Source organism: Aspergillus novofumigatus, assembly GCF_002847465.1.
Source record: "Aspergillus novofumigatus IBT 16806 chromosome Unknown P174scaffold_4, whole genome shotgun sequence".
Lineage (NCBI taxonomy): Eukaryota > Fungi > Ascomycota > Eurotiomycetes > Eurotiales > Aspergillaceae > Aspergillus > Aspergillus novofumigatus.
In genome coordinates, this window is record NW_020194277.1 from 645,135 (window position 1) to 669,041 (window position 23,907).

At 50.5% G+C, this 23,907-nt stretch overlaps 10 protein-coding genes across 10 annotated transcripts; 5 read left to right on the top strand and 5 right to left on the bottom strand.

The window, feature by feature from the left end:
• Positions 1 to 1,178: 1,178 nt before the first annotated feature.
• On the bottom strand, positions 1,179 to 2,724 carry P174DRAFT_371082 (cytochrome P450; the record flags this gene model as incomplete). Its single annotated transcript, XM_024822361.1, has 2 exons — positions 1,179 to 1,526; positions 1,594 to 2,724. 2 exons carry the CDS (start codon positions 2,722 to 2,724, stop codon positions 1,179 to 1,181), a joined length of 1,479 nt encoding a protein of 492 aa, XP_024682312.1.
• Positions 2,725 to 3,108: 384 nt separating this feature from the next.
• On the top strand, positions 3,109 to 5,337 carry P174DRAFT_459870 (Di-copper centre-containing protein; the record flags this gene model as incomplete). Its single annotated transcript, XM_024829815.1, has 1 exon — positions 3,109 to 5,337. The coding sequence occupies one exon, from the start codon at positions 3,109 to 3,111 to the stop codon at positions 5,335 to 5,337; it is 2,229 nt and encodes a 742-aa protein (XP_024682313.1).
• Positions 5,338 to 6,918: 1,581 nt separating this feature from the next.
• P174DRAFT_440972 (uncharacterized protein) lies at positions 6,919 to 7,476 on the bottom strand. Its single transcript, XM_024827187.1, has 2 exons — positions 7,331 to 7,476; positions 6,919 to 7,253 (listed from the first exon to the last, which is right to left on the bottom strand). The coding sequence occupies exons 1-2, from the start codon at positions 7,401 to 7,403 to the stop codon at positions 6,946 to 6,948; spliced, it is 381 nt and encodes a 126-aa protein (XP_024682314.1). The 5' UTR covers positions 7,404 to 7,476; the 3' UTR covers positions 6,919 to 6,945.
• Positions 7,477 to 8,759: 1,283 nt separating this feature from the next.
• On the bottom strand, positions 8,760 to 10,745 carry P174DRAFT_430710 (serine hydrolase domain-containing protein; the record flags this gene model as incomplete). Its single annotated transcript, XM_024825652.1, has 4 exons — positions 8,760 to 9,639; positions 9,695 to 9,950; positions 10,013 to 10,132; positions 10,187 to 10,745. 4 exons carry the CDS (start codon positions 10,743 to 10,745, stop codon positions 8,760 to 8,762), a joined length of 1,815 nt encoding a protein of 604 aa, XP_024682315.1.
• Positions 10,746 to 11,475: 730 nt separating this feature from the next.
• On the bottom strand, positions 11,476 to 11,973 carry P174DRAFT_430711 (uncharacterized protein; the record flags this gene model as incomplete). Its single annotated transcript, XM_024825653.1, has 1 exon — positions 11,476 to 11,973. One exon carries the CDS (start codon positions 11,971 to 11,973, stop codon positions 11,476 to 11,478), a length of 498 nt encoding a protein of 165 aa, XP_024682316.1.
• A 755-nt stretch (positions 11,974 to 12,728) lies between these two features.
• Positions 12,729 to 13,573, top strand: P174DRAFT_512001 (uncharacterized protein; the record flags this gene model as incomplete). Its single annotated transcript, XM_024831843.1, has 3 exons — positions 12,729 to 13,043; positions 13,258 to 13,361; positions 13,392 to 13,573. The coding sequence occupies exons 1-3, from the start codon at positions 12,964 to 12,966 to the stop codon at positions 13,571 to 13,573; spliced, it is 366 nt and encodes a 121-aa protein (XP_024682317.1). The 5' UTR covers positions 12,729 to 12,963.
• An 18-nt stretch (positions 13,574 to 13,591) lies between these two features.
• P174DRAFT_420307 (kinase-like protein) lies at positions 13,592 to 14,446 on the bottom strand (the record flags this gene model as incomplete). The annotated part of the gene is made up of 1 exon (XM_024824858.1): positions 13,592 to 14,446. The coding sequence occupies one exon, from the start codon at positions 14,444 to 14,446 to the stop codon at positions 13,592 to 13,594; it is 855 nt and encodes a 284-aa protein (XP_024682318.1).
• Positions 14,447 to 16,174: 1,728 nt separating this feature from the next.
• Positions 16,175 to 18,148, top strand: P174DRAFT_484321 (putative salicylate hydroxylase; the record flags this gene model as incomplete). Its single annotated transcript, XM_024830760.1, has 8 exons — positions 16,175 to 16,517; positions 16,619 to 16,703; positions 16,742 to 17,032; positions 17,059 to 17,142; positions 17,206 to 17,308; positions 17,427 to 17,582; positions 17,640 to 17,695; positions 17,838 to 18,148. Exons 1-8 carry the CDS (start codon positions 16,374 to 16,376, stop codon positions 18,146 to 18,148), a joined length of 1,230 nt encoding a protein of 409 aa, XP_024682319.1. The 5' UTR covers positions 16,175 to 16,373.
• Positions 18,149 to 18,469: 321 nt separating this feature from the next.
• P174DRAFT_512003 (putative aldehyde dehydrogenase) lies at positions 18,470 to 20,072 on the top strand (the record flags this gene model as incomplete). The annotated part of the gene is made up of 5 exons (XM_024831844.1): positions 18,470 to 18,513; positions 18,790 to 19,039; positions 19,119 to 19,439; positions 19,501 to 19,839; positions 19,869 to 20,072. 5 exons carry the CDS (start codon positions 18,470 to 18,472, stop codon positions 20,070 to 20,072), a joined length of 1,158 nt encoding a protein of 385 aa, XP_024682320.1.
• Positions 20,073 to 22,340: 2,268 nt separating this feature from the next.
• On the top strand, positions 22,341 to 23,794 carry P174DRAFT_388563 (starch binding domain protein). Its single transcript, XM_024823414.1, has 2 exons — positions 22,341 to 22,517; positions 22,581 to 23,794. The coding sequence occupies exons 1-2, from the start codon at positions 22,419 to 22,421 to the stop codon at positions 23,625 to 23,627; spliced, it is 1,146 nt and encodes a 381-aa protein (XP_024682321.1). The 5' UTR covers positions 22,341 to 22,418; the 3' UTR covers positions 23,628 to 23,794.
• The last annotated feature ends 113 nt before the right edge of the window (positions 23,795 to 23,907 follow it).

Sequence of the window (23,907 nt, forward strand, 5' to 3'; positions counted from 1 at the left end):
AGTATCAGTACGCCCTCCAAAAAATCCGCTTGTAGGTTGTAACGTAATACCAGAGCCATTGAGCACTGGAACCCTCATCCTATAGAGGAGATTTCACCTAGCTGTGAGTATGTCCTATAAAAGCTATCTGAGAAAGGGCCTTGTATAAAGCATGCTGGCCAAACCAAAAATCTCGTGGGATAAAGTGAAACTCATATGGGCCATGACAGCAACCGCACCCGAATGCTCCCTGCTTGATAAAAATGGCGTAAAATTACGTTATTGCAGAGGGACTAACTGAAGACATGAAGCAGGGGGACAGAAAAAGCAAAATTGGAAGCTTCATTTTCAGACTGATCAGGCTCTAATCAGCGAGTTGAACTGCGATATGGCATATTTCTCATATCTAGTCTAATAATTACTCAAATCCGAATTCCAGAGAACTCTGTAAATCCCTTGCTTGATTCGGTTACCTGGTTGACAGACTTTACATCTATGACATGCACGTTCCTACAGCTAGCCTGATACAAGCCTGTCGATTCCTTCGCCGAGATGGCAATCTCAATGGCCCGACTCATTGGTAGCCATCATGATCCGTATCTCCTGCACGTGCTAGAAGCATCGCTTGCATGAAATAGACGGAGGCGTATAAAGACACCAGCAATAACTGTCCCGTGTCTGCCATCTCTCTAAGCCAGTCGTCTTGTTCTAGGTCAATTTGTGTACCCTCTGGTTTATCATTTTTGTTGAAGCGAAGCTCATGTTCAACGACAGAGAGACTTTCGATCATCCCTTCTGACCAACTAACTTCAATCTTGATAGAGCTGTGGTGCGGCATATCTATATGAGTCCTATTCCTCCTCCAGCGCCATCCGTGTAACCATATCAGCTAACAAGGCGTCATTCTGGGTTGAGATGAGTATTAGTACTCTATTGGAAGGAGGAGAGCAGATCTCGATCCACCTCAGAGGACCTCACATGTGATGGAAGTCAACCCCTCTGGTATTGATCGGACCCATTGAGGCTGGCCATAATGTCCCCCCCTGGCCTAGTTGGTAGAATGTTGCACTGGACACCTCTCAATTACAAGCTACTGTCACAAACTCGATTCAATTCCCCTAACGGCTTAGGAGGTAAATGTAGAAGCATAAGATGGGCTTTCACATTTTAGATAACCGATTTTGCCTGCCGTGGGTAACTTAGGTAGATGACCCCCTTAAAAACAACTTACACATCAAGGGAGGCTTCTCCCAGATGGTGTAAGCCTTCTGGTCCGACCAAGCCAAACTCTCTTCGCAAAGCTCCAGGTCAAAGTTCCACAACAGACGAGCGAGGATAAGCCGCATTTCAGCGAATGCCAGATTCCTCCCAATACAGTTGCGCGGCCCTACAGAAAACGGCTGAACAACCTCGCGCTTATCGAAAAAGAAGGGCGAGGTTGGGTCGGACTTCACTTCTGGCAACCATCGCTCAGGGAGGAAGCGGTCGGGTGCGTAGAAGTTAAGGGATGACCAGGATGCCCCCATTGGGTGGACGGACACTTTTGTCTACATTGAGTTAGCTGTTAGCCCTAACGCTACGGATCAAGAATCTCAAGTTCCAAGGTTCACCTACGCCAGGTGGAACGTCATAACCAGCGATGGTCATGGAGTCGAGAGTCATGCGTTGCAGCCCTGTCGGAACTGGAGGGTACAGCCGGAAGGCCTCTTGGATACACGCTAGCATGTAGGGAAGTCTGGCACCCGCAGAGTTACAGGTGATATCAGCTTCTGTCTCCATCATGGAGCGCACCTCGGTTACTACTTTTGCGAGGGCATCAGGGTTCCGCAGGAGGAAGTAAATCACGCCAGCGAGTAGAGTGGCTGTTGTCTCGCTGCCGGCAATGATGAGGATATTTGCATTAGCCACCATCTCTTCCTCGGTCAAGCCGTCATCTTTGCCGCGGTTACGAGACATCGAGTCCATGAAGTCACCGCGGTTATACGCAGATGAGTTGTGGAGCCTTTTCTTCACTGCTTCCCTAGCGTGTGCAATCTGGTCTTTTTGTGCCTCCAGGAGTCTTTTGGGCACAAAAAGGGATACCAAGTTGAAGACTGTCGGGTAGGTGTCTTTCATTTTGACAAATGGGAAGAGCTTGACTGACTCGAAGATTGTCGCCACCCAATGGTGATACTGTGAGCTTTCGAGACCACCAAAGGGCTCCCCAAAGGCTAGATCACCGATAATGTCAAACGTAATCAGGTTGAACCACTTGGCCATGTCTGCTGGCAATTGAGATTTGGCAACTTCTTTCAACTGGGCAATAAGCTTATCAACGTAGGTATTAATGAAAGGCTCCTGAGCTTGCAGCCCTCTAGCGGAAAAGGCGTGAGATAAAGATTTGCGAAACCGAGTATGATCTGCGTCACTGGAGCTGACTATGTCCATTGGGTTGCTGGCCGAGTTCAACACCTTGGGCAACTGTCGGTGCCCATGTCCATATATATCGTTCCACGCTTCTGGAGTGATGAACGAGACTTCGTCGCGCCCGAAGCGCACTGCAGGGCCATACACAGCATGGAAGCGGGGGATGTCGAGATCCAGCCTGCCCCGAACTGCGGAGATGTGTCGTAGAACTGGAAAAATAATCCATAATCTAGGCCCGGGAATACGTCGTAAGGGATGAAAGTATAGTGAGTGTATGATGTTGAGGCTGTAGTAAAGAAGAAAGAGGGCAAGAGCCGCTTGTACGGCCAGAGAATACATGTTGATCCGTGGTGAAAGTAGGTCGCAGTGAAAGGATTGTAGAATTAGGGGAATGTGAGATAAATGAGCTAGTAACATTTAAACTCCTCGAGTGACCTTGATAAATTTAGAATTAGATTCATCCAACACTGCAATAAGCACAGTGATACATTTCAAATAAGGCGACAGGTATCTTTGTTGAAACTCAAAGCTCAAAAGCACAATGTCGGACACACGAGGAGCTCCTAAGACGGATCCTAAGAAGGTTTGTGATATTCAGTCTCTCCCCATCTACATCTGCACTGATTGCTGGTCTAAACATATCTGTAGGATTCTGCTGTCGTCGACGGTGAGAAAGGCAGATGCCCTGTTCCTGATTCTTCCTGGGGAGGTGCCACAGCAAAAATGCAGGTCTCCAAGCATGTCAACGAAATCTTTGCCTGCCATGTCCAGCGCCACCACAAACCTTACTATCACATAAGCCACGAGCATGAGGATGAAATGAGCAACATCCATCGGCAGCTTGAAGCTGCTGGGCCCAAGGTAGAGCATGGGATCGTGAAGGGGAGGGAGCTTCTCGAGGAGGGAGTCAATCCAGAGCTGATGCACCACGCGCTGGGCGTCTACCTCACCCACTCCAAGGATGCTCAGGAGCGCAAAATCCACGCGCCGGCTTTGAAGGAGCATCCGGTATTCCGAGCGCAACGACCGGAGACTCTCCGGGCCCCGCAGCCGACAGCGGTTGCTGGGGAAGTGGTTACAGCCGACACACTTCAAGGCCCTGCATTATTGTCGTACTGGCGGGACGATTACGACATGAACGATGCCCATTACCACTGGCACATGGTGTTTCGCGGTGCTGGCGGAAACAACTCGAAGAATGTCAGGACCATTGACCGTCAAGGAGAGCTATTCTTGTACACGCATTCACAGATGGTGGCTCGCTATGACACCGAAGGGCTATGCTGGGGCCTTCCTCTTGTGAGGCCATGGGACCAGTACGACGACGTGCTTGAGTATGGATATCAGCCGCTGCCAGCGCTGTTGGACTACTACGGAGGTTATCCGGCATTCTCCAGCTGGTACCGTATCAGAAACCCAGATATGAAAGACGTCCCCGGCGTGACTATTGGCGTTGCTGACATGGAAGAGTGGCGAGATAATATTTACGAGGCGATTAAGACGGGATATATGGTGACCAAGCCCAAGGGCAAAAAGTCAACTACAATAACAAGACCGCTGGCCTTGACCGGAGAGAACTGTCTGAACTACGTCGGTGGCCTGCTCGACGCACAGTATGCCTTTTTTGACCCGTTGCCAGATGACTTTGAAATCGATGCCGTCAAATACGGGATCCTACACAACTACGGGCTGGGCAAGTTCTCGGAAATGTCGTATCGGGATAACGAAAAGGAAAAGGTTCCCTACGGTCTCATGATATCCAATTTTGCCGCACCTCGGGACCCTTGTTTCTGGCCGTGGTACAAACATCTCCAAGGATTCGGTCAGCTTGCTGGGACCAGGTATCCTCAAGATATTACCAAGCATCGGGCCCAAGTCCGTCTGTCGAAACTGGTCATAAGGCCGCAGGACGCCGGGTCACCTCTCTATGCTGACGGCGGAGTTACCACTTTCTTAGGGCCACCTGCAGCGGATCTCCTGGAGAGCAAAGCCAAACTGGATCATGAGCCGTATGAATGGAGTGTGCAAGTCCACAGCTCCCGCGAAATACCACCGTCGGTCGATAACCCTCAAAAGTTGACTCTGAGGTTCTTCATTGCGGCAAAAGATCTCGTGAACTACTACCACCACTGGATCGAGATGGACAAGGTCACAGTTACCCTCACGGAGGAGCCTTCCATCCTCACCGTGGTGCGTCGCGACACCGAATCGTCGGTTGCCCGGAAGACGAGAAACTACGGCGAACCAGACCCAACGTACGCTTCCGCGTGGTGTCGCTGTGGGTGGCCGCAGAATCTGATGCTTCCCGCCGGTAAACCGGAAGGGATGCCGTTCGTCGCTTCCTGCATGGCGACGGACGACGCGTTGGATCATCACAATTCCCCCACCTCTGCTCTCAGCTTCTGCGGTGCCATCCTGGAAGACCAGAAGTATCCGGATCCCCGAGGAATGGGCTACCCTTTCAATCGGGCCTGGACCCAGCTCACTGCCGCGACCACGGGCAAGGTGTCCATCAGTACCATCATCGCCAACCATAAAGTCTTTCCATTCATCACCAGCAGTGATTTCAAGATCTTCCGCACGACCAAGTATCGACGCCCCGCGGCCGATCCCCTCCCGACCAGTATCACCTGGAACAACACAATCAAGGGCTATTTCACGAAAGAGGACGTCGACTGCATGTACAGCGAGTACTGGTATAAGCTGTCGCAGTACGAGGACGTAAAATACCACTGCCATAACATCTATTGGGCGGTTGCAAGCGGTCGCATGCCATTGCAGATGGACCCATACACCCAGAGTAATCCAGATCCAAAGCATCCGCTCTGGACAGTCGAAATGTGTGACAACTTCCGTGCATGGATGCTCAATGGGTGTCCGGAGGGGACAGACGATCTGGATGGTCGCAAGCAGTCGCATGCCGTTCCTGATGGACCCATACACTCAGAGTAAAATCCAGATCTAAAGCATCTGCTCTGGACAGTTGACAGGTGTGACAACTCCCGTTCATGGATGCTAAAAGCCTAATCCTTCCCCCCGAGCTATATAGAAAGATTCAAATCAGCAAGAGGAGACCGAGTCTCTGTTTAAACTGGTGAGAGGCTATATGATAGTAAACTTGGGGAAAGGTTAGATGGACTGGCCAAGACAAAGTCGGTATTGCATGGCCGAAATTAAAAACGAAGCATTTATTTGTTTGTTTAAATATTACTCGCCCTGTGGTATATCTATAATGTTCGAGTAGTTTAGCTAAAAAGTAAGCTGCCCAGGTATTATTCCATTCTTCCAGTCCTAATGCTGCTAGGGGTTTGGTGTTTAGGATGATTAAGGAACCTCAATTCAAGTTACAACTACTGCCATACTTCTGTGTAGTAAGTAAATGAATTAATAAGGGATATGACTGGGCCATTTCTTGTCTAGTCTTACTATATACCCTGATCCAGTGCAGCTAGGGTGTACCTGCTTAGGGTTCGACCTTTTGTGGTGATGCTGTTCTACCACAGGCGATAGACAGTAGTATTTCAACCTCCCTCTTTTTGCATCTAGAATAAACAACAGGACCTAGGCTTAACTCTATAACTACACAAGTAGAATAGCCCTATCAACAAGAGAGCAAGCGAAAGATCCGGCGGTGCCGCTTCCCGTGGAAGAGATACAGTTGGCAGCGCCGCCCCGATGGTGACCAGCCCCAGCGCAAACATCACCAGATACAGCTGCAGATAGCCCTGGCTCTGCACCCACTCCACTGCCTCGTACAGAAACATAAACGCCACCAAATTCTTCACCACGTTGACCAGTACCAGGCACTGCGCCACAGTTGTGGGAAGGAGACAGATTACATCGGCGTATACCGTTACCCTGGCGGATGCTATAAGCGTCCCCTTCAACAGGGATTTCCTTTTTACAGATTATTCCACACAATCATTGGCATCCCAGATGTCCGAGATGAGAACGTGCTTTCCCGATCCGATCGCCCTCAATTTTCGGGGTTCATGAAGCCCTGTCGCGTGGAAGGAGATGTATCCCAAGTGGAAGTATATGGTGCGATCCCCAAGGAGATCGATGGAGTCTTTTATAGGGTCATGCCCGATCCTCAACTGCCTCCCTTCATTGGAGATGACCCCGTAAAAAACCACCCCCTCCCCAGGCATCCAGCAAACTGACAAAGAGACAGTGGTTCAACGGGGACGGAAATGTCGCGGCCTTCCGTATCCAAGACGGCCGAGCATCCTTCCGGCAGCTGTATAATTGCGTAATCTGTATAACTGTTAAATAAGCTCCCTCATAGACCCTCGCCTACCCAACATGAGATTCATGTGACCTGTGTTCTGGGTTTCCTTATCCTAGTGCTATGGCTAGAATACTACAGGTCGCCTGACTAGGCACCTAGTTATGTTCCAAGGATATAGTTATCCATCACTCCATTTCCTGCAGTCCAACTCGCAACCAGACTACTCTGACATGGTACCTTGATAAGGTAACTCTTCCCAGGTGAGAAATTGCACATTGCACCACTAAAGGTAAAGAACTGCATCAGAGCACCCCTCCCCCTCCCCTTCTTCAGTCGGAGATTAGATTCTCGGTATCATCCTCCGCCGACCGATAGAAGCCTAGCGCCGTGATCATCGGCTTATCGTCGAAGCGGTAGAGATAGACTGTCTCGCCCGCATCGGCAAAATGCTGGTAGGCATGCCAGGCGGGTACACCGAAAGTGTCTCCCGCCTCCCATTCCAGCGCTTGACCTCCGACCTCCGAGCGACCCTTGCCGGTGATGACATGATAAACAGCGGACAGGGTGTCTTGCCGGCGCGGCGGGGACGATGTGCTCGCATTCAGCCTCTCTGCGCAGCCGCCCAGAACACGACTCACTAACCGTTTCCCCCGCCCCATCCGTTAGTCCCAATCATGCAGAAAGGAGGGCTTGGGGCGTCAGGAGCGGGCTTACCTTCTCGACCATCGGCTTTCAGATAGCGCTGTGTGGCCCAATTGCCCTCCGTCTCATCCAACCGAGCCTTCATCTGGTCCCAGGGGAAAAGACAATGGGAGAGTCAGACGTGTCGCCATCCTCGGCCGGGTAGCGAGGCTCGCTGAAGCGCTCGACAAAATGGACCGGGAAGTGTCGGAAGTTGGGCAGATCCAGGCCGTCCAGCCAGATCATCGGGCCGCTGCCATCCTTGCCATGGTCATGGTAGTTCCAAGTAGGCGTTAGGATCACATCTCCCTTCTGCATGCGGATGCGTCGGCCATGCACCGCCGTAAAGCCCCCGTTGCCCCTCGATGATATAGCGCATCGCAAACGCGGTGTGTCGGTGCGCTGGGGCGGTCTCATTCGGCATGACTAGTTGCAGGCCGGCGTAGAGTGTATCGGTGGTGTACGGGGCATCTACTCGGTTGGAGGGGGGGAGCAGAGTAGATCCTTCGTTGGGTGCCAAAATGGCCAAGTTCATGGTCCCACATTGGGTGTTCTTCAACGCTAGGAGCAGGTCAACTGTGGAGCCCACCCTGATATATCATTTGTTGGTTTTGATACGATAACCATGCCAACCAGAACAAATGATAGGTGTCTAGAACTGTTTATTATCCCGGGAGCTTAGAGATGTCTGAAGCTAGTATGCCGATGTGCGTCAAATCACTCCAGACGAAGTGTTATTCTCCCCTTCATCCATACTCGCGAGTAGGCTTTATTCTGCACACTCCCATCCTCTGGGAGTGAGTCCTACCATTTCTTTGACGCCCCCAATGCAACTCATTTCCCCCAAGAGCCGGTAACCCATTCTGAGTAACTGAATATGACACTCGTGTTACTCGTAACGAAAATGAGGAGAAAGAACTAGGTGATGCCAAGGTGTGGGCCGGACTGATCGTGCAGACCCGTCGGTTCCCTTCGTTAGGAATCTCTTGGTTTAGGTTCCATCAACCAGTGTGAACAGTAGTGTAAACGGCTCCATGTCCTGGTGGAGCAACAGTTGCCTTGCCATCCAAATACGCCTTGGTCTTCGCTGGCCAGGTCAAAATTAACTGTTGTTATGAATGTAATATAGATTTGCACATATGTTAGGACTGGTCAAGGTAGAGCTGGTTGAGAGTGTCGCCCATAGCCCGACAGCTACAGGTCAATGATTTTCCCCCTTGTCTCAAGTGAGAATGTCCGACGAAGAGTCACTGTAGTGGGCATTTAGCAAAAAGTACCCCAAACTGGTGCAAAGTAAGCTCCTGGAGATAAGATAGTATTTGCCTGCCATCCACTCCACGTCCCCATGGCTCCGTTGCGGAACTTAAGGTTCAGTGGCGAGTCAGCAATCCAGCCCTCAGCGCAGGGACCTCAACACCTAAAACAACCCCACCAACTGTATCAACCACAAACACGACCTTATCTAGACCGATCCCCCATACGTCATCCAGTCCACCGTCTGCCACGAGCCACAGTACTGTGTGGCCGTAGTTTGCCCCGGAAGATCCGACATGGCTGCGCCGTTAAGTGGGACGATATCGAGGTTAATACGCCATTCCTGGCGCTCAACTCTCACCTTGTCTTTGTCATCATAGCTCCGGGAGTGGTGAAGGTGTGAATGTGAATTCGATTGAGCAAGGAGAGACTCAACTTCGGAGGCCGGGACAGGGTTTTTCAAACCCGTGGGATAGATACGGAATGTGTCGGGCATGATACCAAACCCGAGGGCAAGGTATTCGGCGTCCCATATTTTTTTTATAGCATCGACGATTGAGGCGTTGCCACGAGTGAAGGACACCAACCTAATGCCTGTTCCGTCGTCGATGTCCAGAGTCAGCTTGATTTTCTCGTTACTGCGCGTCTGAGACTCGTTGGATGGCGGCGAGGTCTTCGATGCCCAAGTTCCTGCGAATCGATGACTTTGGAAGCGTGCTTCCTCTTCAATAGCTGGAACAAATGTACCAAGGAGAGCGCGGTAAAGGATATCCATTGCGTCGACGGGCCCCGCGGTAAGTACAATAACACCGACCCCATATTGGTCGATAACAGCAACCTGAGCCATATAACCCATTGCACCACCAGATTTGGCGTAAATATCGACTGTGTGAGCATGTTTGGGAGGGAGGAGGTCTGTTACACGGAGAATTTCCCAGGGTCGTCCGACCAGGCTGTTGAGGGAACTGGTTGTGGACAATGGTTTGAGCCATTTACGCACGTCAGCTGGGGTGTCAAGGATGCTATGGTTGAGAATAGCGCCGAGAAAGATGCTTAGGTCGTTGGTGGAGGAGTAGAGACCACCACCGCTGATATGCCAATGTTAGCTCTGCTCAAAATACTGGTGGGGATGGAGATACTTACGGGGCGTTGAATCCGTAATCGTTTCCCCAGCCTGATAAACCTGGGGGAACAGCCGCCCGCTCCGTAGTTCCTGGGGATACCCCGGAGTTGACGAGATTCAAGGGTTTATAAATGGTCTCGTCTAGTATCTGCGAGTAGTTCTTGCCTGTGTGGGCTTCAAGACAGAGCGCGAAGAGGGTGAACGAGAGCTGTGAATAGATCGGCCTAGAGTTTATTGGAGCCACTTGCTCTTTCGACAGAAGGCTCTCGATCATCTCTGTAGGTATTGTTAGCTCCCGTCGTTGTGTTATGGTCAGACACCTGCTTAAAAAGACATACGCTCTCTGCTGCAGCCACTATTCAGGCCCAGGACTCCGCACTCGGGATATTCAGAATCATTAAGATGAGGTAATCCGAGGCTTTCGTGGAAGGAGTTGAGGAAGTAAAATTCGTAGAAAGCTACCCGATCTCAGCACGTATCATACAACACAACCGAAAGATGGGGACCTTTACCGTTCGGAGGTATACCAGCCAGATGACCAGCCAGCATTTCTAAGGTGATATTTTCCCACCGGATCTTTGACTTATTAGAGCGCAACTGCGGCAGAAAATGCGTAACCGGAGCCTGTAAATCAACTCCAGACTTAAGCAGCATCAAGTCGGAAAACACCTTGGATACTGAGCCGATCAGATACTGTGTATTTCCATCAATGTTGGCTGTGCCTTGTTCGTTCTTGTCCGCACGATGGTGATATTCCCAAAAAGGTCTCACGTTATCCTCAGCACCTGATGCACCATACGGTGAGACTAATGCTAGAGAAAAGGAAACATTCTCAACGACCCAGCCAGCTTTGATTTTTCCTTGTACGGCGGAGTCTAGAATGTTAGAGAGGGTCTTTGCTGCGCCTTGTATGTACTTTGAGTTCGCTAAATCGGTTGGACGAGGGAGAAGGGGACCATCTGGGGGACAGCCGGAATAGGATGGGACAGGAACGAGCTCAGGGGCTGTTGGAAGTTGCGCTGATGAAGCTACAAAAAGCCCTGCGAAGGCAACTAAGCAAAAGATTTGCATTATGACAGCGAATTTTGAGAAAGTCCGCGGTGCTGGAAATTGAGCATATGAGGGAGATCAATGGAAGTAGACATACATATATGTATATATATATGTGCCAACTGACCGGCCACATAGAGCTTCCGCAATAGGCAGTGGTCGTATTCGGAGTCGGCGAAGCTCTCCACCGCCAAGTCTTCGGGATCGTCCCATTAGAACAGTAGCAAAAGCGAATACGAGCTTGAGCCAACTAAGTGGAAGGATATATGTTAGGAAAAGATCAGCGGACAACTGGATACCGGAGAGCAGTCATCGGACCTACTAAAGCAGATCTCCCGCAAGCGAACCGTGATCAACATGCTGTTAAACCATCAATGGTCAGCTACAGGACGACGTGCGAGCACTTCGCGAGCAGATTGAAACCTCCCCTCAACAACCTAAGAGAGATCATGTGCAACAGTAGCAACTATAGCAACTATGGAACGATGCAGCTATGAAATGATGCGGCTTTCTGTCGCCTTTGTTTGTTCGGATTTACTCATAATCCGTCGCAGCCGCTCATATAACTATGATGGGGCGGCCGGGTAAGAAGATAAGATAGTAGCGTCAAACCGATATGAGCTGTGGCCATTTCCGAGTAATATAGCAAGCAACCTGAAGTCAGATTCATATAACCATCAGAAATGCTGTGAAGGTATTGGAATATATTACCACTAGGCTAAAAAGGTGTCCGGACATGGTTCCTATCAGTCTAGGGTCTCATATCCTTTGTTATATTTTTCAACAGTATCCAAGTTCTGTCTGACGTAGATGCATCTGTAAGGCTAGGTAAGGCATCACCACCTGCCTTGTTCCCAGCATCCTGCGAGGGAATGTCTGATACAGTCACCCTACCAGACGGCGACACTGAGCCAACTACGGTGGACGGATGGTTCGAAGATATCATCCAACCGGGGGCTGCCTGGTTTGTAACTACCTGCGACTGTGCATGGTGGCTTGCAGGCGCAGGGTTCGGTGAGGTGAACTGGGTACTGTCCACTTCCAGCCGTTGCGGTGTACCCAATGTGGTTATGTGAGTCAGTTCTTTCAGTCCATTGAACGTTATGGAAGGTAGACGTTCCGAGAAGCCAGTGATGAAGGTCTTTTCGCCTGCCGCAGAAGTAGATCCACCAACGATGGATAGCTCCTGTGAGAGTGAGCTCATTGAATTCGGCACATTGCCATCTTCATCCAACAGGCTCTCAGACATCAAACGTATTCGCGAGTCAGCCGTAGTGCTTTTGAGGATGGTGACACATGGAATCTGGGTGGAGGGCTCCGATATTCGGTTATGACGGTAAGTGCACCTGAGCCTTGTGAGAGCCCCACCACCTTGTCAGCCTTCGAAGCTCCTTGAAGGGTCTGTGGTGGTCTCGTTGCTGTGGCGTCGCTTTCTCCATCTGTACTGTCGATGGATTGCCCCGGTGTCACTCTAGATATGTCGCTTTCAAGGCTCGGTGTCCCTCCCTGTTTGCCGTCGGTCCAGAAGGTTATTAGTATTTGACTTTCGGTTGCTTATTGTCTTCGGCGGGTTGTTTTCTGTCTACCAGGTCAGAAATGACGATAACCGCTAGGATTCGGACCCAGCGTCACAAGACAGCCAGTGGCTCGACTGCTCCCTCGCCAAATAGTATTGCAATATTCCTGTAGCATAGAACGTGGTGATTCTCCGGTGATCGGCCCTGTAGACATTACACTGATCAAAGCGTATGGTTCGAGGATTGACAGTGAACAGTGGGGCAGGCAGCTATCAAAAACGCAGGGATCTACCACGATGGTCGCGGCCTATGATTCTTTGGGACGAGGAATCCGGGCGGCAACTAGAAACCAACAGCGCCGCGAAAGCGAATGGAAGACCCATTATTAATATTCTGTACACTACGGCTATTCCACACATCAAACTCACATTGGACCAGGTAAGTAGTCTAAGCGCCCACTGGCTTGATTCTATTCTTAGCAGAAGCGCAGATTGGAAGTTGAGCTTCAACTCGAGACACGTCATGTCTCATCGCGCAGGCAGCGGCTAATAACTCTAGGCCAACAGTTCGGAAGCTAGAGAGGCCATTGTTATAAAGGCCCTCAAAGCCCACTCGTGCACAAGTTGAAGAGTATAGGCCTTTTCTGTCAACCATCATCTGAGCCCATAGCCAGTCTAATCAGCACTCAATCAGGCAGTCTTTCGTGAAGAGTCACCTGCACAATGCTATCCAACAAAGATCATCTGTATGTTTCCCTATATGCTCGCGGAGGCAGTCCCACAATACCAGGCAAGGAAGACATGTGAGTACCTCAAGCAGAACTTCTTCCTTGCTATATTCTGTAAATCTAGAACTGAAAGTCCCATCTGAGCAGATACCACTGGGCCTTAATCATCAGGCTAAAAGATAAAACAGAGATAGCATGGGTGTCCGTTACCACGCAAAGGAGAGACCAAAATTAGGGGGAGGCTCAGAGTGGTTCTTTAAGAAGCACAAGATTCCATTACTCTCACTAGCATGCTGCTTGTTCATATCATGGTTGGAAAGGTAGCAGATGGAAATCACCTAGTTGATATTTTGCAGAACACCCCCATTCAACAGGGCCAAGCAGGTTGGAACTGTGTCTTCTAGATGAAGGAGGCGTTGCAAGGGCTCAAGGCCAGCAGCAAGGCTCTGGGCACGAACGTCATCGAGTGGGAAAGGGTGCGGAACGAGGCGATGAGATATTGTCAGCAGAAAAAAGATCAGCACCGTTTCGATGGCCAGGGCAATTTTGATACGAGCAAGGCTCCAACATATGACTTGGTGGAGCGGAGGGAGGTAATCGGATAAGCCACAGACTAGGACTACTTAAACATCCCCGAAGTGTTTCTGACGAATTCGTTCCATCGCGAGCTCTTCGGGCATTGGTTGCAGAAATTGGTCAATCTCATTGACCCAGAAGGAGTTCTGTGGGTTAGCCTGGTGGGCAGAAGTGTATTCCCAATATGATGGATACCAACCGGCAGTTTCCCAATCAACAATGCCAGCGATGTCATCTCTGCGAACAAGAATGTTGAGACTGCTAAGGTCACCATGCGTAAACACCAGAGGCCAAGAATTGCTCTGTTGCTTTATGAGTTCCTGAACTTCGGGGTCCAGTCTTGAATCAAATTCCATTCCCCTGCGTAAATGCCGATGGAAGTCCTGAGCGGTATCAAAGGGACCAAAGCGCAAGGAAGGACCTGGAACGCGGCAGTCGAAAAGAGACCCGCCATCAACAGAAGCGATCCCTATACCTTCAGGGGGTTGCAGGTCACGCATCTCGCGGACCTTTTCGGCCAACTGCGAAAGAAGTCTCCTCTTTGACTTCTCACTTCGTTTTACCCAGTTACTGCCAATCATATCTCCCTTAATCCTTTCCATCACGATGTACGTCCGCCCAGAACGCGTAAATGCGCAGAACACTTTTGGTACTGGGACAGACGTGCGTTGCGACACAAAACGCATTGTTGATGCTTCAGATAAGTGTACACGGCGCCCGTATTTGACACATAGTCCATGAGTCAGCATGAGGACGTTCCCTTTTCGAGGTCGAATATGTTTGAGGATTTTGATCGCCAAGAGCGTCAAACACCGGTACAGAAGGCGGTCGTTGACTGGCTCGGATGCGTTTGGTAAATCGAGGGACGACATGGCAGAAGACCCTTTTCCACTTCCAAACATGATGATGATCGGCTAGGAAAAGTGTTTGCCGGGACGTCTTATTCCTAGGCTCAGAGGACACTTATAATAGAGAATAAGAGGCAGAAACGCCCTGGTAATGGTCGGAACTTGCAGTGACAAAATAGAAGGCTCCCGTGGGGAATGATAGGGTGGTGAAGAAGTGAGGCTTGAGCCTTGAAACACACGCACGTGATATCAGATGACACTGGGTCTGCAGCGGACCACTTAATCACCAGTCACGTGATTTTTAACTGAAGCCCAGTACGGAGTAGACCTCGCCATATTGCTCTTTTGGGTGCCCATGGGTTACCCGCAAACCCGCCAAGAACCAGAAGCTCTGTATTTACAGTAATACTCATGTTATACGGAAATATACATAGGTTCGCGGTCTGTTATATGCGTATATGTACCGTTATTTATTTTCTTGGCGGGTTTTGGGTCAAGGGCCGAAACCCAACCCGCGTTCTGGCGAGTTCTAGAAGCCAGTATATAACGATACGATCCTTCGACCCGTCGTTTCGACCCTGTCCATAATGATGATCAGGCACATCATGCCAGCAAAGCGTGGAGAAACAGTCAAATGGATGATAGAGGCCCAGGCGCCAGTTTTGAACTCCATGGTGTAGCCCACATTCCCCGCCCGGAGGTGACAGGAGCTCCGACACCTGTAGTGCGTTTGCAACTGGCCTTGTAGAGTTTCGAAATGTACGACTTGTTCAAGGATGGCAAGAGGTGCATAAAGTTATTCGCATTCCCATATTGCACGCAGCAGATGTCAAATAATTATATTTGTTGGTAGTGTCCCAATGTGCGTGTCTGCAGATCTACCGATAGCTGAGATTCCCAGAATCCTTTTCAAAGAAACGTCCGAAGCAGTAGACAATGCCAGCTGGGACATACGAAGGCGCTGGTTAACACTCGCGCACTTGATTATGGTCCTCCAGCGGAAGGTTGTCCTGGTCCTATAGAGAGCCTGTCCAACATGAGGTATGACTGTTATCTAAGCTCGGGGCTAAATTTTATCTAGAGGGCCTAATGTGTCGGTGATCCTTCTCTGCACGGGTTGAAGTTCGTCCAGACGTAACTCGTTCAACTTGCAATCGGGGTAAATACCGGTGAATTAATCTGCCATGGTATAAACAACAACTGAGCTATGTCTGTTGCGCCTACCCTCATGCCTATTGAAAGCTGGTTCATGTTGAACGGTGTCAACCAGTTGAACGGTGCCAAACGCCTGTTTGACAGTGGTGTGATCATCAGCTCCGACTATTGTTGCATAGATTAAAAGGTCCACAACAAGCTACTGGTTGCACTATCTGAGCAAGTGGAGTTACATCTTTTACTTGCCCATTCTCTGTTCGGACAGCTCCATCCTGTTCCACGTGTTGCGGCGCGGAGAGTGGAGCATCCTTGGCCTAGTGCGGGTAGTTGAACCACTCATACTCCGCGACCATTCGGATGAACACCTCCATTTCCACAGTTGGACGCGACCTACCTGCATACTGACGGGGATGAAGAGCCACGAACTTCCAGGGAAAGGGAAAAATTTTAGAGGATACTGCAAAAACCTATTCGCATGCAAAAGCAGCATTACCCTTATCGATGGTTTCTTGGTAAAGTTGTAATTCTCCATATCCGAATTTAGCCAGATACATGTCGATCATGGAAGGTGCCATAGCGAGGATTGACGAACGGTGTATTTGATATAGTTAGTATCTCGCAGAATCACAGAATCCGGCAACGTTCAAGACAGCCTTTCCTCCGAGTCGATCACTGGGGGCGTTCGCTTCAAAAACTCATCACTTGTGAGGAGGAGGACGGATAATGAAGCGCGCTGTCGGGCATAGAACGGTAGCGGCAAAACGGCGGGGAGAGGTCGGGTCAGCGTCCAGCCCAAGACCACCTCTCAGCCAGTACCTTAATAGTCATGAGAGGCTACCTAGAGTTCATTCCCAGCACGGGCCACATCATCAAGTTATACGATAGAGGAACGTCTCCCCTGTCAATCCAGATTTCTATCATGGTTTCCAGAGAAGGGCCGGGAGCGGCTCCCAATCACCGATCACTCACGGTCAGTGTGTTTGGCAATCTAATCGACATATAGCATGATCACATCCTTTCTGACAACCGAAAGGAGAACAGCTGCCAACCTACCCCAGTAACTGCCTCCAGTTTGCGAAGACGCTGGAGGGCGCCCTTCCCGGTTCCTCCAAGCCCACACGCACGGTGGGATTGAACATCCTTCTGGTCGGAGCGGGTCTCGGGGGCTGGCCACGGCCATCGCTCTCACGCAAGCCGGCCACAAGGTCACCATCTACGAGCAGACCCCCGTGCTGGGGGAAGTGGGTGCGGGGATCCAAATCCCGTCCAACTCGACCCGCATCTTGTTTGAACTCGGGCTAGAGCCCTATCTGAAGCCTTACGTCACCTCGCCAGAGTCTATCTCCTTCCGTCGATGGCAGAATCGGACGGTGATTGGAAAGACCAGGCTGGTTCCGGACTTCATCGATAACTTTCACGCGCCTTATTACGTGATCCATAGGGCGGACTTTCACTCGGCGTTGTGTCGGAAAGCCAAGGATATGGGTATTGAAATCCAGCTGGGGCAAGAGTCGTCAATTACGATCCGCGGCTGGGTAGCATCACCTTGGAAGACGGCACAAGCCACACGGGAGACCTGGTTGTTGCGGCGGACGGTAACGTCCTCACTTTGCCACCTTTTTTCTTGAAAATGACCACATGAGCTGAGAGGATGGCAGGCATCAAGTCTGTGGCTCGGAAGGTAGTCCTCAATGGCGAGGAGATGCCTTTCTTAAAGCCCGGCTTCGCTGCGTATCGGGCGGTCGTCGACGTGAACCGGATGTGAAATGACCCCGAAGTGTCCTGGATTCTGGAGCGACCCGCATTGAATATTTGGTAGGGTGGCCTCACTGCATCATCTCCCCCCAGAAAAGTTCTCTTTGCTCACGCTAGACCACAGGATCGGCGACTCGAGACACGTCATGACCTATACGATCGGGGCGGGCAAAGCCTTTAACACGGTGCTCTCGCACCGGGATACCTCCGACCCGGCCACGTGGGACGTGCGGACGGGCCTGCAGGATATGAAGGTTGAGTTTCAGGGATGGGACCCTGTGTGAGTCGTCTCATGCATGTTTATACGACGTCCCCCTTGCTCACGTGCACCCACAAGCCTCACCAAGATCATTGGGATGGTGGAGAAGACGCTCAAATGGCCCTTGATGAGCGGTTCGTTGCTCACTCGCTGGACAAGGGGCAAGTTGGTCATTCTGAGCGATGCGGCTCATGCGATGCTGGCCGTATATGTCGCAGGGTAAGGTGTACGCCCCCCATTTGGAGTGGAATCCCCATTTGACTGGTCCGTGAATAGGCGCGGCGATGGCCGTGGAAGACGGCGTGGCTCTGGCGCGCTCCTTATCCCACATGCGGTCCCGGGAGCAGCTGTCCGAGGCATTAGCCATTTTCGAGAAAGTGCGGATCGTCCGGACGAGCCAGATGCAGGAGGCCAGTCTGCTAAATGGCCAGCTGTGGCGATTTGCGGATGGGCCCTTGCAGGAGGCGCGCGATGCGGCCATGGCGCGGGAAGTGGAGGGTCTCCCCTTCAGTCAGAGTCCGAATCAATGGAGTGATCCGGCCACACAGATGTGGTGTTATGGCTACGAAACTGAGGGCGAGAACTGACCGGGCATGGACGGAGTTGGGGGTTTTTGCGGAAAGAGTAGAGAGTCGATACTGTAACATGTTATAACGTTATCCTGTTCAGCCAAAACCCCGCGATTTAAGGAATTCAACAGGAGTGTATATTGTATAAATAAATTTACCGAAGAGATATAAAGCTAGACTTAGGTATATTAGATGTGAAATGCAGCTTTGCAACACTATTAGAGGTCAAGAGCGGAAGATGACTCTAATCAGAAAGCTCAAACCTCATAGTTCGGTGTCCACTTGATGAATCATCTGTCATATCATATCTAACTATTCCTTAGGGAGACGCATGCTCAAATGTACATATTGAGGCCGATGCGGTACTACAAAGAGCCCGCGGGGTACGATCCGCGGATTCCCCGGCATCGGTCTCGGCTCCAAATTGACCATCTGGAGGACTAATCCGTATCTCGGACTTTTGGCCTCTTCATTGCCGTTCTGCATGCAACCTGCTTGCCGCTCTTCCCCCACACATGGTCCGAAACCATCCCGATAGAGCGTCGGACCTTGCTATTCAAGTTGGCCGAGGTATGCGAACCCGAACCCCGGAATATTTCAGGGGCCCTTTCACTCATCAAGGCGACCAGCTTCTCCGCAGTCGAGCCGAGGAGATCAAGCGCGTGTGTGATTGAAGAGATCCATTGCGGCCCCCTATGGGCAGAAATCATCACCAACGACGCTATCGGTCTGATCGAGGAGTACGGCGCCCTCACCACCAGTATAGCCACGGGCTCACTGCCCTTTGTCCAACACGGTCATGGGTTGGTCCTCAAAGAACCGCTCGGGGTAGTGCTTGGAATCGCTCCCTGGAACGCTCCCATAATCTTGGGCCTCCGTGCGGTGGTGGCTCCTATCGCCGCAGGGAATGTCGCCATTCTGAAGGCAAGTGCCCTTCCTCCGAACGAATGCGGACCGCGAGATCGTTCTCTGACAAACTATTTTATAGGGATCCGAATTGAGTCCTGAAACCCACTACCTCATCGCCTCGCTGTTCCAGGAAGCCGAGTTCCCCCCTGGCGTCCTGAACTTCCTTTTGCATCGACCGCAGGACGCGCCGGATATTTTCGATGTGCTCATCAACCACCCCGCCATCAAGAAATGCAACTTCACCGGATCGACCCAGGTCGGGCGTGTCATCGCCTCGCAAGCCGCCCTCGCCCTCAAGCCCGTGTTGTTAGAACTGGGTGGTAAGAACTTCACTGTGGTACTCGATGACGCCGACTTAGATCTTGCAGCCCAAGAGATCACCAAAGGCGCCTTTCTCAATGTAAGCCCCCCCACGATCGGACTTGGCCTGCGCGGATAAAACAGAGCTAACATTGATGCAGAACGGTCAAATCTGCATGTCAACTGACAAGGTCCTGGTCACGACCGCCGTGGCTCCGGCTCTTGAAGCCAAGATTCTGGCCATCTTGCATGATATTAATACCCCCTCGGTGCTCATCTCCCCGGCAGCCAAAGCCAAGGTGGAGATGCTTGTATCCGACGCGCGTGATAAGGGTGCTCAAATCCATACACCCCCCGCGGCCTACAAGGCCTCGCCGCGGAGCTTCCCTCCCACCGTGCTAACAGGGTTGACGCCTGAGATGAAGCTGTACGAAATCGAGTCCTTCGGGCCGGTGGTAGGCATCGTGGCGGTCGAGACGGAAGAACAGATTACGGCCATTGTTGAGGCGGCCAAGTACGGATTGTCAAGCTCAATAATTTCCCGGAATCATACCGCGCCCTTGATTTCGCTGGCTCTATCAAGGCGGGCGCGGTCCACATTAATTCCATGACCGTGCATGACGAGCCGACTCTGCCTCACGGAGGGTATGGGGATAGCGGTTGGGGTCGGTTTGGCGCTCGCTGGGGGTTGGAGGAGTTCGTCCAGACTAAAGTGGTCACCCTGCATCCATAGGGTCAACCAACATCTGTAGAGTCCGAGCAAAAAGGCTGAATGAGTTATCCTTATTCTTTCCACGGCTTTTGAGTCAGCTTAATATTTATATTGCTGATGTTCCTGATAGATGCTTGTGGCTGTGACTGGAATGAATTAGTCTTTGAAGCATTTATGAGTTCAGCCTTAGGAAACGCTCGCAAACGGAATAGTGTCTGTTCAGTCACTGATTATAGAGGCTTCTACTTTTTTCTGTCAATTCTACTACCCATAACCTTCCATGTCAGATCAGGGGGTGTACATGAGCAAATGAAGTAATTGGTCAAGCAAGTTTCCAACTTCCGTGGAGTATCAAAAGGAAGTTTATTGCACGCAAGACCATTAAAGGCGCCATTTTCTAGAACCATTGGTGCAGTGGTTAGATCATGATTAGAGCCTAACAGTCGCAATGGTGCCGAAACGGTGTCACATTCAGCCCCCAAAGACTCTGTGCTTGTGCCAAAGGGGTATTGCAACTATGCACAGAACAACATTCATGCTGATCAATGCAAGGAGTAACAGTGTTTGGAATCGGCTTGGCAAGGTACCGACATCGACGGCTCGAGAAAGACGGAGCTCCGCATGAGGGTCATGAGGAGGACCCTCAACCTGGAAATTCTGAACCACGACCTTGCTTATTACACTCTCCTAGCCCTCGGTGGTCTGGCCATGATCATCTTTGCCTGGGTTACATACTTCCGTCTGGTGCGATACATAAGACTCGTTTTGAGTCTTAATGACGAAAACGCCAATGCTACTTTGCACGCCCATACTGTCCCCCAGCAAAGTTGACAGCTCATCTCATTGATGCTCCTCTCCAAGGAAAATCGCATAGTGGAGAAGTAAAAGCACAGTGAGGCTGTGAATGCTGTCTGGGGATGTTTGGTTTCAGGCAGGCTCTTCTGCCTTGAATGGAAAGATTATGGGGAAGAAATGCTGTGGCAGCCACGGCAGCATTGCATCTTATATTAGCTACTGGTTAGAGGTATTATGAATTCCAGGAAGCTGTTAGACTCATGCTTCCGGGGAAATCTGCAGTTAGTGTTCCTTGACCCGGGTATCCTTCATTCTCGAGACACATCTTGATTCCTGGGGGCCGTGTGAATATCATATGATATCGCGCTGGGTTTTGGTAAACGCCTGAGATTTTTTGGTGCAGGCAGAAAGGTGGTATTACTGGAAGGACATAACCACAAGTCTTCAACATTCTTTCACCAAGGTTTCCCCATGGGGAAAATAAGCTGCAAAGCTCTTTGGTCTGCATGGGGTTGAATTCGCATCACAAAGCGTAGATTGAATTTTGAAAAACATGTCTGTTAATAATCTGTGATAAAACACCAGGTCCTACATGGGCCAGGTTAACCGAGGTTAGGGCAGATTTCTTTTGTGATATGGACCTTCCAGGCCGTCTGGCTGGAAAGTCCGCCACATCGGGGACGGGCCGCAGACCCGGAATGTTCCCATACAGCTCCTCCACAACCAACAACACATATGGAATATGTTGATATATGAGTAATCCGTTATAGTCCTCCTCGAGCTCACCTAACTCGCCTTGGGTTGTTAGACCCAAGTGCGGGTTAGTTTAACCGGGGGCTATGACCCATCCAAACTGAGGTACAATACCTACTATAATTTGACCCTATAAACTGCTTTTCCCGGGCTTTCTTGCACACGGGCAGTTGTCGGGCATTTGGCTGGCTTGGGGACCTTTTGTGACAACTCAACCTGGACGTACTTTAGTCCGAGCACAGCTGGTATCTCATGCCTGGAATATGTCCTAACATGTTCTGGACGACTGGCAGGGCGGGGTTTAATCAATAAATTGCATTTCCCCGGACTTTCCTGCGCTCGGGCAGTTATCGGACAATTGGCTCGCCTGAGCATCGCGGCATCTCATGCCGAACATATGCTCAATATGCTTTGGATAACTAACAGCGCGGGCATAACGACAAGTTATGTTTCCCCAGATTTCCTTGCACTCGGGCAGTTGTCGGGAATTTGACTGGTTCGAGTAACATCTTGGTGACAAAGTGTGAATACCCTCGATTATTTTTTGTGCTCCTCTGTGGCCATAGCATAGATTAATGTGGCTCGTCAAGGAAAGCCTGTAAGAGCAAAGTAACTCTTCTCTTGCAACTGTTTTGGCAAATGCAGACAATACCAAGTGGGCGTGACTTTGCTTCAGAAACATATATAACAGCGAAAGAGCACATTTGCTCTGGGTTTGTTCGTGATCTTATCACACAATTTCTTCGCCTCTTTTAGTTCTTCAGCTTTTCCCTAAACTAATATAATTGACCATTCCTCATCGTATCACTACATATAACAATGATTTTCTCCATTTTGGTGGCTGCGGGCTGTTTCGCGTCGGCTTATGGACATGGATATCTGACCGTCCCTGCGAGTCGTACCCGTCTTGGGTTCGAGGTAAGGGTGCAGGTGATTACCCTTCTCCTTACATCATGTTAATGATCATTTTACGTATTCTAGGCTGGTATTGATACGTGTCCTGAATGTTCTATCTTGGAACCAGTTACAGCCTGGCCTGATCTTGAGGAAGCTCAAGTTGGCCGGAGTGGACCATGTGGCTACAATGCCCGTGTTAGCGTTGACTACAACCAACCCGGTGATCACTGGGGTAATGAACCGGTGGTAACTTATACTTCCGGGGAAGTTGTCGAGGTTCAATGGTGTGTTGATGCGAATGGCGACCACGGTGGCATGTTCACATATGGTATTTGCCAGAACCAAACCCTGGTTGATAAATTCCTAACTCCAGGCTACCTCCCAACCAATGGTGAAAAGCAAGCTGCGGAGGACTGTTTCCTGGAGGGTGAGCTCAAGTGCACAGATGTCTCAGGCCAGACATGTGGGTACAACCCGGATTGTACAGAGGGAGAAGCCTGCTGGAGAAACGATTGGTTCACATGCAATGCCTTCCAGGCTAATACTGCCCGGGCCTGCGAGGGAGTTGATGGGGCGCCACTGAACTCCTGCAAAACAACGATTGCCGGTGGTTATACCGTAACCAAGCGGATCAAAATCCCGAACTATTCCTCCAACCATACCTTGCTCCGCTTCAGATGGAACTCTTTCCAGACTGCACAAGTCTACCTTCACTGCGCCGACATTGCGATTTCTGGGTCTGGAAGTACTACAACCTCCACGACCACAAGTACCACTTCCACTTCCACGACCGCGTCCACTTGCAGCGCTACAGCTAGCCTTATCCCCGTCACATTTAATGAATTGGTGACTACGACCTACGGAGAGAACATCTTTATCACTGGGTCCATCAGCCAGTTGGGCTCTTGGTCCACCGATAACGCGGTGGCGCTGTCCGCCAGCCAGTACACCACCTCGAACCCGCTGTGGATCACGACGATCAACCTCCCAGCAGGAACGACTTTCGAATACAAGTTCATTAAGGAGGAGACCGACGGGAGCGTAATCTGGGAGAGCGGCCCAAACCGCAGCTACACTGTTCCTACCGGATGCTCAGGTACCACCGCCACAGCAACTGCTAGCTGGCGGTAGATTTAGGATGGGATTATGGTAAATGCTGTATTGACTTCCGTCTCATTTGCTGCCCGCAGTCTTTTTATCTCCCGATCCAGGAGAAGGACTCTATGCGTGATAGGTTAATATTCTCTGCTCTATCTAAGAAGACTTCGTGGAGTCCAGCTTCTTCAAGGAGAAACAAGTGCATGCACTTCTATTGCTAGCGGATATTCAAGCCATTAATAAAAAGGTCTACCTGGTTTAGCAATGACTCATTGTAAGATTTAGGTAAGGAGGGTGAAAAAGTTTAAAAATA